The following is a 16,001-nucleotide window of genomic DNA, read 5'->3' on the forward strand; positions in this document are numbered from 1 at the left end:
CTGGCAAAACAGTTTCGAACAATTTTGAAAAATCGTAAGTCTCTTAAAAGTAGGATATTACAGTCCTTGATCTCAGACCTCCTCTTTACCCCTAGGGGTGACTTTTCCTCTAACCCTTGGTTTGATTAATCACATTAAGTCTTAAAAAAGAAAATTTAGAATTCTTCAACCAAAAAGGGATTTGATCAAATACATTTAATAATAAAACAATGAAAACAATAGATGATTACAATTATGTTACAATCATTTGACACTTATTAAGTTTCATGAGCTACATTAGGAAAACGAAAGACTCGGATGCCATTCATCTCATGAGTCTATCAGATAACTACAGGTACCAGTCTAATTACAGCTGCCTCACTTTGTCCTGCACGGAAAAAATTGATCGCTGATTTAACAATTAAATTGTTAAAAAATGAGTCCGACATGTTTTGAATGTACATTTTACAATATTGGAAAGCTAATTTGACAATGGAGGTGGTAAAATTAGCATTTTATTATTGTAAATCTACACTGAAACATGTCGGACATTTTTTTCAACTACAAAATTGTTAAATCAGCATTATCACTTTTTTCCATATGAGTGGATGTTTGCGATAGGAAAGACACCTCTTGCTAAATAACCTCTAATGCACTCCATGAATTTGCAATGCACCTTTAAAAACCTGACTATACGTCCAGCTTAAATTTGCCTGCCTGCCAGTCTGCTTTCACTTTTTCTCTTTCTTCAGGTGGAGGTAGTAAAGGATAAATACCCTGTGACCTTCTCATATTTCGGACTTTGCCCTAGAACAGATGAAAGTCAGAATAAGAGATCAATATGTGCTTAGAGTGTAGCCTAGTTCCTGTAAAAAAAAGACACTTTGTCGGGAATGTACTATTTTCAGGATCATGCATTTGCTAGAGGATACTTACTCCCATTAAATTTCTGTACAACCCCACTGATAAACTGAAGGGGATGGAAAGTCCAAACCTTCCTAAAACTCTAACGATGTAGACAGTTCGAATTATTGAATTTGAATTTTTATTATTGAACGGAGCTTTAGGAGATCTTCTAATACATAAGAGATGTGATTGTGATAGTATGTGCTTGACTTGAGTACTTCATTGAGGCAGATTTCATCTCGCCCCACACTTGACATCTCGATCCTCTACGAACTTACTCCCCTAATTACTAATATAGGATTGGAACCTCCACTTAGCATGTAATTCAGATAATACCTCATCAGTGTTTGAAACTCACATTTGAGTTTCAGGAGACATGTGGCTCACCAAGCTCGATTTTTAGCGGCCATTGAGGATTTTTTAGGGGCTAAATTGACTTTTTGCCTACATCGACGGTGTAAGTTGGCAATCACATAACTCGGCTTGCGACGTCCCAAACTTCCTGTCATACCTCATTTTTTAAAAGGAAAACCACTCAACAGCAATTCTTTAAAACTGCCGTGATTTATTCTGCTTCAACGAATGATGTCAATTTGTTCTCCTTTAAAAAAAAAATAATATAGAGGTGGAGATTTTCAGACACCGCAAACAAGTTATGTGATTGCCGACTTACACCGTCGATATATCACATCGCATTTACTAAAAGTTAGACGCAAGATGTTTTAGTTACAGATCAAGTAGCTGTAATTTCGGAGAAATTCCGAAAAATCACCAAAAGGAATATTTAGGATTTTTTTGGGGGGGAGAGGGGGGGGACAATTTTTAGGGGCCACGTTGGAGCAGAGCCTTCATCTTTTAGGCGCCATGACCGATTTCTTAGGTGCATTTGGCACGTTGGCGCCTGTGAGTTTTGAACACTAGACCTCATATATGAATAAGATTTTAACTGACGTTTTGAATCACATAATTTTTACAATATGACCTCCCCCTTGCTAATAATAGATCGATTTGAATTGCTGATAATTATGTCTAATTGTGATGTCACATCATAAGAGCTGGAATTGACTCAACTCATTGATCGTGACTCTGAACAAGTGACAGCTGTCTTTACAATTAATAAAAAAAAAAAAAAAAATTAACCCATGCGCCTCATATGACAAGTTTACTCTTCACTGCACGCCTAGGATATATCTCAGCTGATGAGTTAACTTGCGCTCTGTCGGCATCGCAACGCTTGAGATGCCATCTATCGGAAAAGCGAAAAAACATGACCAAAACAATCGTGTAGCGACACCAATAAATGCTGTGAATTAACTCATCAACTGAGATATGTCCTGCGCACACGCTGATGGGTATACTCGTTAAATGAGGCGAATGAGTTAATCAGCCCGAAACCAATGTACAAAATCAACTGAAAATGTGACTGAGGCTGCAAAAACATAAAATAAAAAACCCGGACGTTTCATGGTGTTACAACCAGAAAACATCCCGGGTTTGTTATTATATGTTTTTACGGCCTTACTTAGTCCCGTTTTAAGTAAATTTTTCACCATGAACATGTTGGATGATTCTTAACTGGTTGCATACCTATTACATGAAATAAGATAAAAAAAGGGGGCAGTCCCATAATTATACATACCCAAAACTTTTTGCAAAATTTGTAGTTCTCGATAGGAAGAAAGCATTTATCTTTGTCATAATTATTATTCTGCAGGCACTTTAGTGACAAGGCTTGCTCCTGAAATCATGGAAAGAATTACAAGTAATATAGAGGAGAAATCAAGTTATGAAGGCATACCACCAAGAAAAAATGAGAAAAAATGGCATAGGTTGCGAACAGAATTCCAAAAATTCTTTTTGGATGATAAATAAAAATAGAAAAAAAGGGAGTGTCACTTAGGGCCTTTCCCACCCCACTTAGATTTTAAACTATGTTTTAGATTGTCAGAGAAACTATATAAATGCATTGCTTAGTTGCACTGTTTCAACATATCTAAACCTATTCCATTTTTCCAGAGGAAGCCAAACTAATATCATGATTTTCCATCTTGACTGAAAATTTCACGGAATATTCCTTCATAGAGTAGGAAAATCACAGAAGTTTTTGAGAAATGACTTTCTGCAGTTTTCCATGTAGGAAAAAAAGGATGGTAGGAAGTAAGTAACTCTGTAACCTAAGATGCGCATTACTGCAATTTCACCATCAAGATTATCAAGGCACTAGTCCTCAGCCCTATCACAGAGGTGGTTCAATTTGTCATCCAACTTTTCCTGTGACTTACTTACTTGAAGAGAAATCTATCCTTTTTGAAAAACACAGACAAACTTTCCATTCAGTGAACTCAGAGGAAAAGTTAAGACGTGAATTTGGCATTAGGTAGCCTAAGCAATATATTTCAGCCCACACAAAAAAGCAGTAGCAACTCTAACCCGAGATGCTGGAATAGAAGTATAGTAATTAAAGCCCACTTTGTAGCCTCTTTCAAGGAGCAGCTCCTTAAATAGTTTGAAGTTTTAATGCGTCCATATCGTATTCTACTTAAAAAGATTGATGCAGTAATACGTATTGTGGTTTTTTATTTTTGTTTCTTTTCTGGTAGTCTATACCAGGCAACATTACGCCCTCTTTCAAGACAAAAATAAACTAAAAACCACTTGCAACTGAGTACCAAATTCTTTAGGTAGGGAGTTTACTGTTAAAATCTTCAAATCCAATTTTTCAATACAACTGGACATAAACTCGTCTAGTGAGGGATTACTGTCACATGCGCCGAACTGCCGTTCAGGCCGTGCAGTTACGGGCAGCGCTCTAAGGGAGAAAAGGAATGAAAAGAGGGAGAGCTAAGGCGAAAAGTGAAGCTTTTTATTCCTCTGACCATTACATTGAGAACACGAAAATACAGAAGAAAGGCGAAGGTCTTGCAGCACCGACTCTTTCATTCCTTTTCTCCCTTAGAGAGCTGTCCAGAACTGCACAGCCTGAACGGCAGTTCGGCGCATGTGACAATTACATAACAAACCTGATAGGCGTTAGATCTGCATTGCAATAGAGTTTGCACGGAGGGTTTTCAAAGGGCATCTCTCAATAACATTGCAAAATACACATTCAGCTCAAATTGAAGCGCTTGTGGAAGCGGAGCCAGTGTGTGATCGGTCTCCAGGGCTCCAGCAGCCCATTCAATAAAATTATGTCAGCCTGACAAGGCAAGACACAGCCACTGAATAAAGAGAATACGCCAACAGAAGCGAAAGCTCCGTGAGAACCTATGTTAACATTTTTCTCAGCTGCGCGGCCATCTTCCTACTTACTGAGATGATCGCATTGTTGTCGATTGGCACGCTTATTGCAAAGTGAGAACGCTGCCGTATAACAAAGCGCAAAATGTAAACACTACTCACTGAGACACTCAGACCGCTTCGGTGTCATAAAAATGGCCGTGGCTTTCGCTTCTGTTGGCATTGTCTCTATATTCTATGACACAGCCCTACCTCAACCATGAAATATAATGTATTTCAGTGTCTTCAAGCTGTTTCAAAAATTTCAGTTATCGACCTACAGAGTATTCCCTCGTTTCATACTTATCATCTATTTAACAGACCGGACCACTGTCAAATGTTCCAATGTAAGTACGTCAAAAATGAAAATTAAGAGAGGAAAAAAAGAACCTTCAGGCAAGGGTTGATATTTTCATCCAGGAAGCCTGACCCCATACTGATGCTGCAATATCAGCAATCAACTCCTTCATATGCTTAATTGTTTCACTTTTCATCAACGGTTATCAAGGCAAATTTGACACAACATGCTAACGATTGTCAACATTGAAAAATACAGAGTTCAATTTAATGTTTGAGACCTTCGAATCGATTTCTATTGGCACTGACCGTGAATATTATTATCAACACAAATCTACTAATTACTTATTTTAAATTCTATAAACAAACTTTCACCCTTGTGGATGCTGTTGCTGTTATCAGTCAGTTCAGTCGTCGTTGAATCACGTTGTTTGTTTCGTTGTTGCGGTCGTGATGAAAGCGATAGAGCGAGTGTTACTTTTTCGGCAACCATTCCTGACGTCATTCGTTTAATCGTTAATTAATCTGATTGGATAGATTCTATACTTCATCAATCTCACCTTGACGTAATCAATACGTCAATGTCATCACGCACAAGATGGCTTGTCATTGGCTAACGTGACCGAGATATCTTGGACGTCATCACGGCATCTAACAACACACCTCCTCCAATCCTCTTCTCCTCTCCCCCACCACACACCGCACCGCACTTATCGCTTTTTCCCCCGGTCTCGCCGCCTGCATAGAGAAAAAAAGGAGGTGTTTGCATCTTGAGGATTTGTACCCACCTACGTCATCAATGTAAACAAGACGCTCGTTGAGGGTTATGTTGACGCTGTAAAAACTGACCATAATGTCCGATTTTTTTACTTAAATCAACTCTTTATATAATTTCAAGCACTTTTTATAGAATGACTTTTTCCCTTAAATTACACCATTTCCAAGAAAATCGACAGGATAAAAACGTCGCTGTACCCAATGACGTCATCAAAGCTATAGATACTCTATGAAAAATTCCAAGATGCCCGAAATGCAAACACCTCCTTTTTTTTCTCTATGCGCCGCCTGCCGTTCACGTCCGTCCGCCATCCGTTCCGTTCACCCGTTTCGCTTTCGTTTGTGCTTATGGTCGGCGAATTCCTCAGCGCGTTTGACTGATTGACCAGACTTCCTTGAACATCTTTTAATTCAGGTAAACTCGCTAAGCATTCTTTGCTGATTGAAACGTCCGTACAGTTGCTCTCGTACTTATTTTAAAAATGTGCAATGTCTTCTCTCTTCCGACCGTAGTATGCTATGGCCGATGCCGATGTACATAATGCAAGGCGTGGAGACCGCTAAACTTGACGACCAAGTTTTGCATGACGCCCGAGACTCATTTATCATATTACTCAGATCTCCATTACAACTGGACCCGTTTCCCTAATTGACTTCACAGTGCCATAGATTATTCGATGATGGGTTCTTCCCTCCATTTCCACTTGTACTGCAAACCAATTTGATGTTTTGATCCAACAACATGTGCCTTGGCTCATCCAAACTGAAATTTTTTTTATTACTATGATGCCAAAGTATCCTACTCCACCAAGATGGTGTGTCAAACAGCATTCAAGTACTTCCAATTCAGCTCGCAGGAGCCTGTTGTGTGTTGCTATCCAGGTTTTAGCGGCTTGGGCCAAGTTATGGCCACAGTTCTATTCCTTCCAACTGTGAGTCTAAAGCGTAAAAGCTCTGCAGCTTTAGGGGCTTTTTTTGATTGACCGGCGGTGGAACCGATCACCAAACTGCCTTCTTTAATTCACTGGTTGGTGCTGACGTCACGACCGATGGAGCCACCGCTGGCAGATTTGCGTCCACAAATCTATGGCCCGGAGCACCGGAGATTTCTTCGGTATTTTCAATCCACCAGTCCACTGGTGGACAATCTAACCATAGTTCAGCCTGATCCCAAGCCAAAAACAAACAAACAAATGAGAAAACTCAGGTATTTCACGCCTCCGACAACACCTCTACTTTAATTATGGCAGAAAAGGAGTTGATGCTGGTACATCGAGTATATATTTCTACTATTCCAGTATCATTGTGGTAAAGTTTTGAAGGGAGGAAGAAATCCATCAGTTTACACTGGTGGAAAGTGGGTTCTTTAACTACTGACTGATTGCGGGGAATTTCGTACCAGAATCGATCAGAAGAAGAAAACCCCTTTTATAATACCTCCCCCCCATCCCTTTTATACCTCCCCCGAGCAGCCATGAACAGTGGGAAACAGGTTAAAGCCTTTTTCAAAGTATCAATGAAGCCCCTGCTCCGATAAATCTTGAGCCTCTGTAATTTAATTGGATGTATCTCTGCCAAACAGAACTATGTGCATTATGACTTGAGCCCTGGTATGTATGTATTCTTATGGGTCTCAGGGCTCAAGTCTCAATGCACATAGTTCCATTTTACAGAAATACGTCCAATTAGGCATCATGTACCTCTAGTGAGCACTAAGTATAAGCTTCTTTGACATATCCTTCTGCCGAGGAAAATAGCATTCTGATCAGTGGGAGTCTCCAGTTTTATGCCTACGCGGACGAAGATGCCATAACCACATTTCTGTGATGTAACACTAGTAGATGGAACTTAGCTGCATTTTAACATGTGTTCTTTTGGGAGAACGAACAGCGCGCACTCCTTTCATGCCGATACCTTTTTAGGGGTTAATCTGATGGAAAAATTCTTGAGAGCCTTTTTGCAAGAGGATAAAGTCTCACTTGAAGAAACTGATCAGTCCTTGAGTAACATTGTCCGATAACTGAAAGAATTGAAGCTGAGTTAATATTGAAAATTGTCCAATTCAGAAGCGCTGCTCATGCAACACCGGCTGAGCAAGGGCCACTTTGGTCAAAGCGGCAACTGTCTCAATCATTGATGCACTGATGACCCGGAGATGATTGCTGTTCTCGGTTAATATCCTTTCGTCTCATGAATGATTGATGATTCGTTTCGCTGCATTTCAGAATGCCACCAATCGAGAGTCATGTTTCACATGAATATTTTACACATTTTTTTCTCATTTTATGATATTCTCTATACTCATACTTTAAAAATTTCTGACTTCAACAGATATCAAATCACCCAAAATGAAGAAGACTGTAGAAAATCATTCGGAAGGTGAAGAATTTGACGCTGATGAACCTGATGAGGTTGACGAGGAAAACAATGCTGAGTCTGACAAGGTATTGATTGCACTTTTGCTTAATGTTACCTCAAGTACACCAAATGCATCCTTGAAATTCCCCTCATAATACTGTATGAATGAACCTTACCGAAGGGCTCACTAATTAGTTGTAAATGTGTGAATTTGTTTTTCAATTGAGAAATTCACCTTTGTTAGTACTCAGACATGCGAAATGTCTCATGGACTCACTTCATACCTTTTATAGTATGATTGAAATGTCTGTGGAGGAAGGCGAGACTTTTCTGTCAAATGGATTCTCTGAAAGTTTTCTGTGAAAAAATCCTTAAAGGGTGCCGCTTCAGGTGATCTAGCCTTATCACTCAGAGTCTGACACCTTCAAGATAAATTCATAGCTGCCCAATGACCTTATTTCAATTTATCTTTCTGTTGTTTCCGTCCTCATAACAGTTTTATTTTGCTCAAATTTTGAGAATTGTTCCACATTGTCCTGCAATCTAAAATTGCGAATTTTCTGCAATCTTGGCAAGCACAAATGAAGGAAATTAGCTTGTGGATTAGTGCAGCCATTAGTGCTATTGGCTGTAAGCTCTAAGGCATTACAATTTCAATCAAGTCCGTGATAATAGGTAATTTGAAGTTTTCTCTCGAGAACTTGATTTTAAAAATGAATGCAACCATGTCATTCATGATTACTCACATCCGTTTAAACTGTATCTCTTCTGCTGATCGATCACTTCTACCTCTCAGGGAAGCAGAAGATCAACTAGATTGAGGACTACACCTAAAAAGAAAATGAAGTACTCAGCCAGTTCCGATGACGAGGAAGAAGAGGATGAAGATGCTGATTTTGATGAAGAGGAATTTGCTGAACGCAAGAGCAGAAAAAAGCCTGGGCGTAAGTATTGCTCATCTTTCAATAGCAGGGTGTCTAGCATCAGGATTTTCCTGATTCTATCAGGATTTAAGGTCAATCAGAATGTAATCCCGATTTCATCAGGATTTGAGGTAAAATCGGCGGTAAAATCAGGATTTGAGAAAAGTCGGCCGTCCGATCGGTTCGATCTGGCTCATTAGCGTATATTTACATTTTCATTGATTCACACTTGTTTTTAAATATCTTAATAATTTTAGCGTTCTGCTTTTGCGTACGCTTATGCAGAAATTTTAATTTTTCTTTGCAAAAAATCAAGTATTGGAAAAATTATGAAATCAGCATTTAGCAGTAAAAAATCAGGAAAAATCAGGATTTCTTCAGGATATCCCTAAATGAAAAACAACTAGACACCCTGATAAGTGACAAAATTTCTCACCACGGCGTGTCTTTTCTGTATTTTTTTGTTTTGTGTGTGTGTTTTGTGTGTGTGTAATTAATTGGAAATTTTAGGCTAATCTTCTAAGATGTGCTTAGAATGTTACTATTTACCACTTGGCTTGTGATAATCATTTTATAAGCATTGGTGGATCCAGCAATTTAACAACACCGTTTTTTCTCCATCTAAACTTAAGGAAATGCACAGATTCCCAGAGGAGCCTCGTGCTCCATCAAGAATGGATTATTCAACACAGGTTCAAATGGAGGAAAGCCTATGTTGCCAAATTGCTGGATCTGCCTCTAGTTATAAGCAAGAAACTTACTAATGTGAAAGGTATTATGTTCTAGTACGTTTGATCTTGAAGTACCATTGATTCAAAAGATTGATTCATTTGATTGGTACCTTCTGAAGTTCATTGACTGCAATGTTTAAAAAACCGTTTAAATCTGTGTTTGATGGGTTCCCTTTAGTCTTGTCACGTGAACTGTAGGTGTTTTTAAAATTTCAGCAGAAAACATACGTATTTCGCAAACTATGAAAACTTGATTTCCAACTTGAAATCGATGAATCAGCCTGCTGTTTTAGCACAAATCTGCCATGCTAAGGAAAAACGCTGTATGAACATTCGAGAGTTGCCAAATTTCCTTTAATGAACCGTTCATTTTTCAGAAGAGTTACGAATATTTTTCCTCGAAATTTTCAGAAATTTCAGGTGAAATTCCGAACAAAATTATCCGAAAAATAGGAGGGGAAATGTGCATAAGTTTACCAGGAAATTCAGGTTTGATCAAAGGAAATTTGGCAACGCCTAAAGGTTCATACAGCGTTTTCCCTCAGCACGGCAGAAATCGACAGTGTAAGTCGGCAATGACGTAACTCGGTCTGCGGCGTCGCAGACTTCCTGTCATACTTCATTCTTTAAAAGGAAAAAACTCAATGGCAATTCCTTAAAACTGCTGTGATTTTTCTTCTCTGTGCAAAAAAAATTCTCCACAAACTTCAAGGAATGATGTTAATTTGTTCTCCTTTAAAAAAATAACATAGAGGCGGAGATTTTCAGATACCGCAAACGAGTTATGTGATTGCAGACTTACTTTGTCGAAATGTATGGTCTAATTTTACAGCAAGGGAACTTAAGGAAGATTCACATGAAAACTGTTCATATGTTACACTGTATAATTTTGAATCCCTATGGTAAGTGGATAATTTTTTGTTCTGTCTTCAGCAAAATCCAAACAGAAACCTGCCCCTGCCTCAAAGAAGAAGCCGCCAAAGCCAAAATCGGAAGAAGAAGATGATGAAGAAGATGAAGATGAGGAAGACGATGAGGAGGATGAAGAAGATGAAGATGATGAAGATGAATCCAACGACGCCAGTGAGAAATCACTGAATTCTACTAACCCAGCAGACAAGGATTATGTGGTATGTATATTTCATGTTTGTCAGGACAGAGGTTTTTCTCAGGAGGTGAAGTAATTTTTTGACCACCTGACCTGCATGTTGTGATCACCCGTACGTGAAAATGGGAGGGCTGCGAAGACAGGTATTAAAAAGTAGGAAAGTTGCAAAAAGGAATCTTGAAAATGGAGAGTGGCTCATGGCCCCATGAAAATTGCGACTTTTTTCTATTATTATGGCATCAGGGGTGTAGAAAGTTCTACTAAGTCCTTTTTCACCAGACGAACAGAAGATTTTCATACACAGCGCAGCTAGAGTACTTAGTTGAGAAAATAAGCGTGGTTGCAGTATTGTGCCCAAAAATTAGTGTGTATCCAGTAATAATTCATGAGTAGAGTTGAGTTGTAACTCTACCTGCAATGATCTGAAATGCCAGATCATCCGGTTAGATATGTCAGCAAATTATCCAGTACTGAGTTGACACCCAGTACAAAAAATCTGTATCTATATTGGTTGATCCGGGCATCTATTTTGAACCAGCGTTATTTATAAATTTGCTTCAAAATCAAGGAGAGCAGAGTTTTTAAAAAAAGTGTGTTTTTCTAATAATTTTAACTCCTCAAAGTCTTGTTAGTCACCAAGTTGGGCTTGATAATTAAACTTTCATTCAGCTATTGCTAATACTAGGAACGAAGCTCAGGCTCAGCAATTTTATACAAAGGTGCAGAATCGTTTAAGCTTCCACATTCTCACGCGCCGGCCGTTGGCTTTCCTCACAATTTCCCCCCTATTTCAAGAGTAATGACCTTGTTTTTTTTTGAGGGAGGGGGCAAAAAATTTGCTTCCAAATATAATGAGTAAAGGGCACTTGACGTGCCTCAACAGGGCAAGTGCTCATATGTCTAATTTGTGGATTGAAAGCATTACGAATCTTGCAGTGCTTTCTTCATACAATTAGATAATGTTTCCTTAGGATAATTTTATCATATTAGCTGCATAGCTTTTATGCTTTGAGAGTACTATCACTTAAAAATGTATTAACTAATGAATTATAGTAAAACAAAAAACATCGCTTGATATTAAGAATAATAAAAAAAAGGCGGATTCATTTGATTATGACTAGGAAATTAGATTTACTTAAACCAAAATTTGATTGAAGAATCTTGAAAATGTGGAAATTTCCTGGAAATGTGACAAGGCTTTAAAGTTCAGAGCACTAAAAAATGGAAAAGACATGAAAAAAGCATAAGTTGTGGAAGGATGATAAGAATAGTGCATGTATTAGGTCCCTTCGCATTTTGCATCTTCTATTCTCAACTTTTCTTTGACTTTCACCCAGTCGGAAGAAATGTGGAGAGGTCCTGAAAATATGAAAAGCCTGCCATACTTACGTATTCACATAGAAAGCATAGGAGTTTTTTTTTTTTTTTTTTTTTTCAACAAATTATGTTACAACCACCTGTTTACAAGTGTAAATTAACTTCGTTTTACAAATATAATAACAAACAAATTAACCATTTTTAATTTTAATTTTTAACTTTTGCGAAGCATAGGAGTCTTCAAGTTTTTTCCTGATTTTAAATTGAAGAATGCATCAGAAGCGAGAGACAAAACGTGGATCAATCAGAATCAGCTGACCAATGCTCCCCTCTCCAGGAATAGTATGAAACTCCCAGCGAATTGCGTTGTTTGTGTTGTTAGCTGCAATGCGCTAATATCAGGAATCTCCATGCATACTGATATGAAAACCTGCAGCATTTATAACCCTTAAAAATTTTACCTTCTAACCCTTGTTTATTGGATCTTTCCACTAAATTGAGGCCTTTCCACCTTTTCACGCGCCCGGGCGGGTGTTTAATCGAGCATTTTCTTCACCCCTGTTTTATTATAACCTATTTTTATGTGCTGGATGTTGAGAGTATTTGGAAATGCTCATGTCACAAATTTGAATTATTGCTGGACTATGCAGAGCATCCAAAGCGTCTTCAACTTCTCAGATAAATACTACACAGCTACATGTACATTCTGATGCGCAGATTTTCTGTACTGCATTTACTGAAGTGAACACCAAGTCTTGCAGTGCATAGTGCAGGATATCTAGTGACCAGGAGTACTAGGAAAGTCAAAGAGAGAAAATGTGTCGCTGGAGAAGAACCAATCTTTCATGCAAGATCGTAATTTTTTGCAAAACGACACAAAGCTCTCCTAATTTTCAGTGAATTTTTCTCTTGGAAATTCAAGCCCCTACCGATCGGTACCAGTATTTTGCACTGAGCTATGTTCGTCATATCTCTCTTGATTTGCAAAAAAAAGGGGGGTTAAAGAAACCGTAAATCCGAGAGTTGGGGAGAAGGGAAAGCAACCTGTCCTGTTAACTCGTTAACTTATTTTCTCTGACTGCAAGCCTGCCCTGCAATTGATAGCGCTAAGCAAACTCGTAAAAATCTGATATATTTTGAATCTTACTGGTTCGGCTTTTGAATTGTAAGTTAAATCTGTTTTTATTTCTAGTCTGGAGCATTTCTGGTCAGCAAAAGCGACTTGGCTGATAAAGATACTGACCCTCCTCTCTGGAGAATTGATGGAAAAGCTTTGTTACAAAAGTACATTCCGTTCAAAGACGATGAGGGGAAAACTCTATACAGGAATACGTACACGTATTCCGGATGGTCAATTAACAACAAGAATAACTATTACCCTGCCTCAATTGTATTCAAGCAGCAGTCTCAGAAAGAGCATGTGGTTGAGTTCCAGCGTGACCTGTTACCCAAGTAAGTTGTCATTTTGCCTGCATAATTGCCCCCCCCCCCCCTTCTGGAATCTCAAACACATCTAGAGTTGTAAAATTATAACATAGCAATGTTAGTGTACTTGTCTAGCCATATGAATACAATAAATAGAGAATTTGCAAGTGTCTGAAATTTGATGAATTTCGTGTTGTAAGCGGAAACTACTGAATGAACTGAACACGAGGATACCCTTGGTTCATGAATTGAACAATTATTGGAAAAGATATGACACAATGATCTAATCTGCTAAAATATGTGTGTTTAAACGAGAAATGCTCACGTCAGATGACATCACTAGGCGGTGCATTTTCTCACTTTTAAATCTATTTTTATACTATTTCTCATATAAGAAAAAAATTATTAAAAATACTATGAAATCAGCTCTTCAAGCACTTTCAGATGAAGCAATAAAAAATTTGCATGCAAATTCTTCATTATGATGAGCTGGAGATTCCATCTGTGCTTGTCATACTGTGGTACTACTATGTATTTTATCGAGTCAGATTTTGTTTGTCGGCATAATCAATGGAGTGCTTGCACGCATCAAGGATTTGTGATTTAAGTTCTTCCTCTTTTTTTAAAATTCGCCAGGAACTTGATAATGCCACTAGTTGTCTGGGAAACGAGCTCTGAGGCTCAAAATCAGCTCTCAAAGTTGAGGCAGCAAAGGCGGACAAAGTGAAGGAAATCTCCCACACTACCCCTAAGTTTCCACCTCTATATCCTGTCAAACTCTCCTTGCACCCTAGAGAGCAAATACATTTGCAGGTTGCCATTTCGCTTGGGAACTCTAAGGCTGGAACCACAGGTAACCTGCCAATGTTTGCACCCTATCTGTGCATGGAGAGTTTGACTCGATATAGAGGTGAACTCTCAACGTAGTGTGATCTGTTGTAGACTTAACTTTGAGAGCTTTTTTGAGCTTGGAAGTTCGTTTTAGTGAAAACCAATTGCACCATCATGTTTCTTGTAAAATTTTACATATAATAGAGTTCTTACATATTTAAAAAATCCCTGATGCACACAAGAGGTTTATTCCCCATTTAAAGCGATTTAACCCCCATAGGTTCAAACAGTAACTGTTGATGATTTTGGTACGTTCCTCATCCCTCCACCTGGAAGTATCATACCATCCTTTGCCTCTCAGAAATTGTGGAATTCACTTGCTCCTCAAATTTTAGTGCAAATGAGGGCTTGAATTCGTTTTATTTACAATAAATTAATGTGATTCTTAAAAAAAAAGCTGGACCTTTGGCCTTGGCTTTAGTGAACCTCACCACTTTTTCTTCTCATATTTATTTCTCTCCATCATCTTCCGTCAAAAAGAAAAACGGGGGTAGTTTTTACATTTAAAGTTTTTACTCTCTTTCTTTAATGCAAGTATGATTCTAGCAGTCAGTTCTTTTCATCATTGTTCAGCTCATGATTATAAATTTTATTTTTTTCTCTCCCGAATACATTTTCTTTTTTTCAAATGCAGCATCCTCGATTGTAAATTCAAGTGTGTAATATTATTGAATGTTATGTTTCAGAGAGGAAGAGAACGATGATTGAACACAACAGGATGATTGATCAAAACGGTGATTTGAAGTGCTACTAATTTTTAAGCTGCGCAGAGGTGTTATTAATGTTTAAATAGTGTAAAATCTTGATCTTTTTTCATCTATGGTCCTAATTGTATAATTCAATCTATTGTGTAATGCCAGATTATTTTTAAGAAACTTATTTTAATCACAACTTTGTCTCACTTTGTCAGAGTTAAGTCCTTTGAATTTTTTATTACAGTGTAAAAATTTGAAGATCTATTCTTTTCTCTCCGTAAATTGTCTAAACGAATATCCCCTCTGTGTACACTAAGAGGCATTGTTGGAAAGCATTCAGAAATCTATATTCCGGTTTCCAAATCCAATAAATTGCTGCATATTTCTCAAAGATTTTTTGGTTCCAGTTACATTTGCTTGTACACGCCTGGCAATGTAGTTAATAAGAAAGTTTACAGCCTTTCAGCTAGTTTGAGAAGAATGTCAACGGTGGATTTAGTTTCTTCATAGACCAAGCTCTGTAAATTACAGCCTTTAATTACAAATTTTTAAATGATGCTGTCTTTGAATTGTTATTTTCCAGCAAGATGAGTAATCTCAGTATAAATTAAGATCGCCTTACTTGTAGAATTTTTGTATTGGATGATCAGCTTTCCGAAGTTCCTTGTTCAGTTTCAATTTGATGCTCAGCTGACGTCCTTATCACTAAAAAATTGACAATGCTAATTGCTAACAGCTCAAGTATATTAAGTTTTTGGTGCAATGTGGCAACCAATCTACCATTTTCCTTTTCATTACCATTTTTTCAATAGCACTACTCTTAAATAATTGTGACGGCTTTTACAGCAAATAACAGATTTATTTCTATTCTCACCCACAAGTTTCAGTATTTCGTTTCTTCTGTAAGGCATGTAGTATAATTAATTTTATTAGTTTTGTTTTTCTTTGGTTTCTATCGTGTTTCATAATTCTTAACTAGTTACTGCCCCTGCACATTTTCATTCTTGTTGTCAAAATCACCAGCAGGGTCTTAGTTATCATGATATCTTTTGTCATTGTTTCACTTTTTACCAACAATATGCTGGCATCAGTAGCCTACTCCATTCGGTCTTATTGATTCATTGCTAATTCTTGTGAGAAACGTTATGTATTACCTGAGATTGAAGTTGGTATTAAATTCAAACTTAACGAAAGTAGTTGATAGCAAGTTTTTCTCTGTAGTATTTCAATTGCTCATGAGTAGCTCTGACGAGCGACTTAATCCCTAGCCTAATATTTGTTTAACTTAAGAATCCTTTGACCCTAATTAACTACATCA

At 37.8% G+C, this 16,001-nt stretch overlaps 2 protein-coding genes across 2 annotated transcripts; one reads left to right on the forward strand and one right to left on the reverse strand.

The window, feature by feature from the left end:
• Positions 1 to 180: 180 nt before the first annotated feature.
• Positions 181 to 4,870, reverse strand: LOC109040709 (coiled-coil-helix-coiled-coil-helix domain-containing protein 7). The gene is made up of 3 exons (XM_019056717.2): positions 4,552 to 4,870; positions 2,525 to 2,623; positions 181 to 786 (listed from the first exon to the last, which is right to left on the reverse strand). Exons 1-3 carry the CDS (start codon positions 4,594 to 4,596, stop codon positions 670 to 672), a joined length of 261 nt encoding a protein of 86 aa, XP_018912262.2. The 5' UTR covers positions 4,597 to 4,870; the 3' UTR covers positions 181 to 669.
• Positions 4,871 to 5,519: 649 nt separating this feature from the next.
• LOC109040705 (uncharacterized) lies at positions 5,520 to 15,879 on the forward strand. The gene is made up of 6 exons (XM_019056712.2): positions 5,520 to 5,650; positions 7,567 to 7,679; positions 8,390 to 8,537; positions 10,181 to 10,377; positions 12,865 to 13,124; positions 14,675 to 15,879. Exons 2-6 carry the CDS (start codon positions 7,584 to 7,586, stop codon positions 14,694 to 14,696), a joined length of 723 nt encoding a protein of 240 aa, XP_018912257.1. The 5' UTR covers positions 5,520 to 5,650; positions 7,567 to 7,583; the 3' UTR covers positions 14,697 to 15,879.
• The last annotated feature ends 122 nt before the right edge of the window (positions 15,880 to 16,001 follow it).

This window comes from Bemisia tabaci, chromosome 5 (genome assembly GCF_918797505.1).
Source record: "Bemisia tabaci chromosome 5, PGI_BMITA_v3".
Lineage (NCBI taxonomy): Eukaryota > Metazoa > Arthropoda > Insecta > Hemiptera > Aleyrodidae > Bemisia > Bemisia tabaci.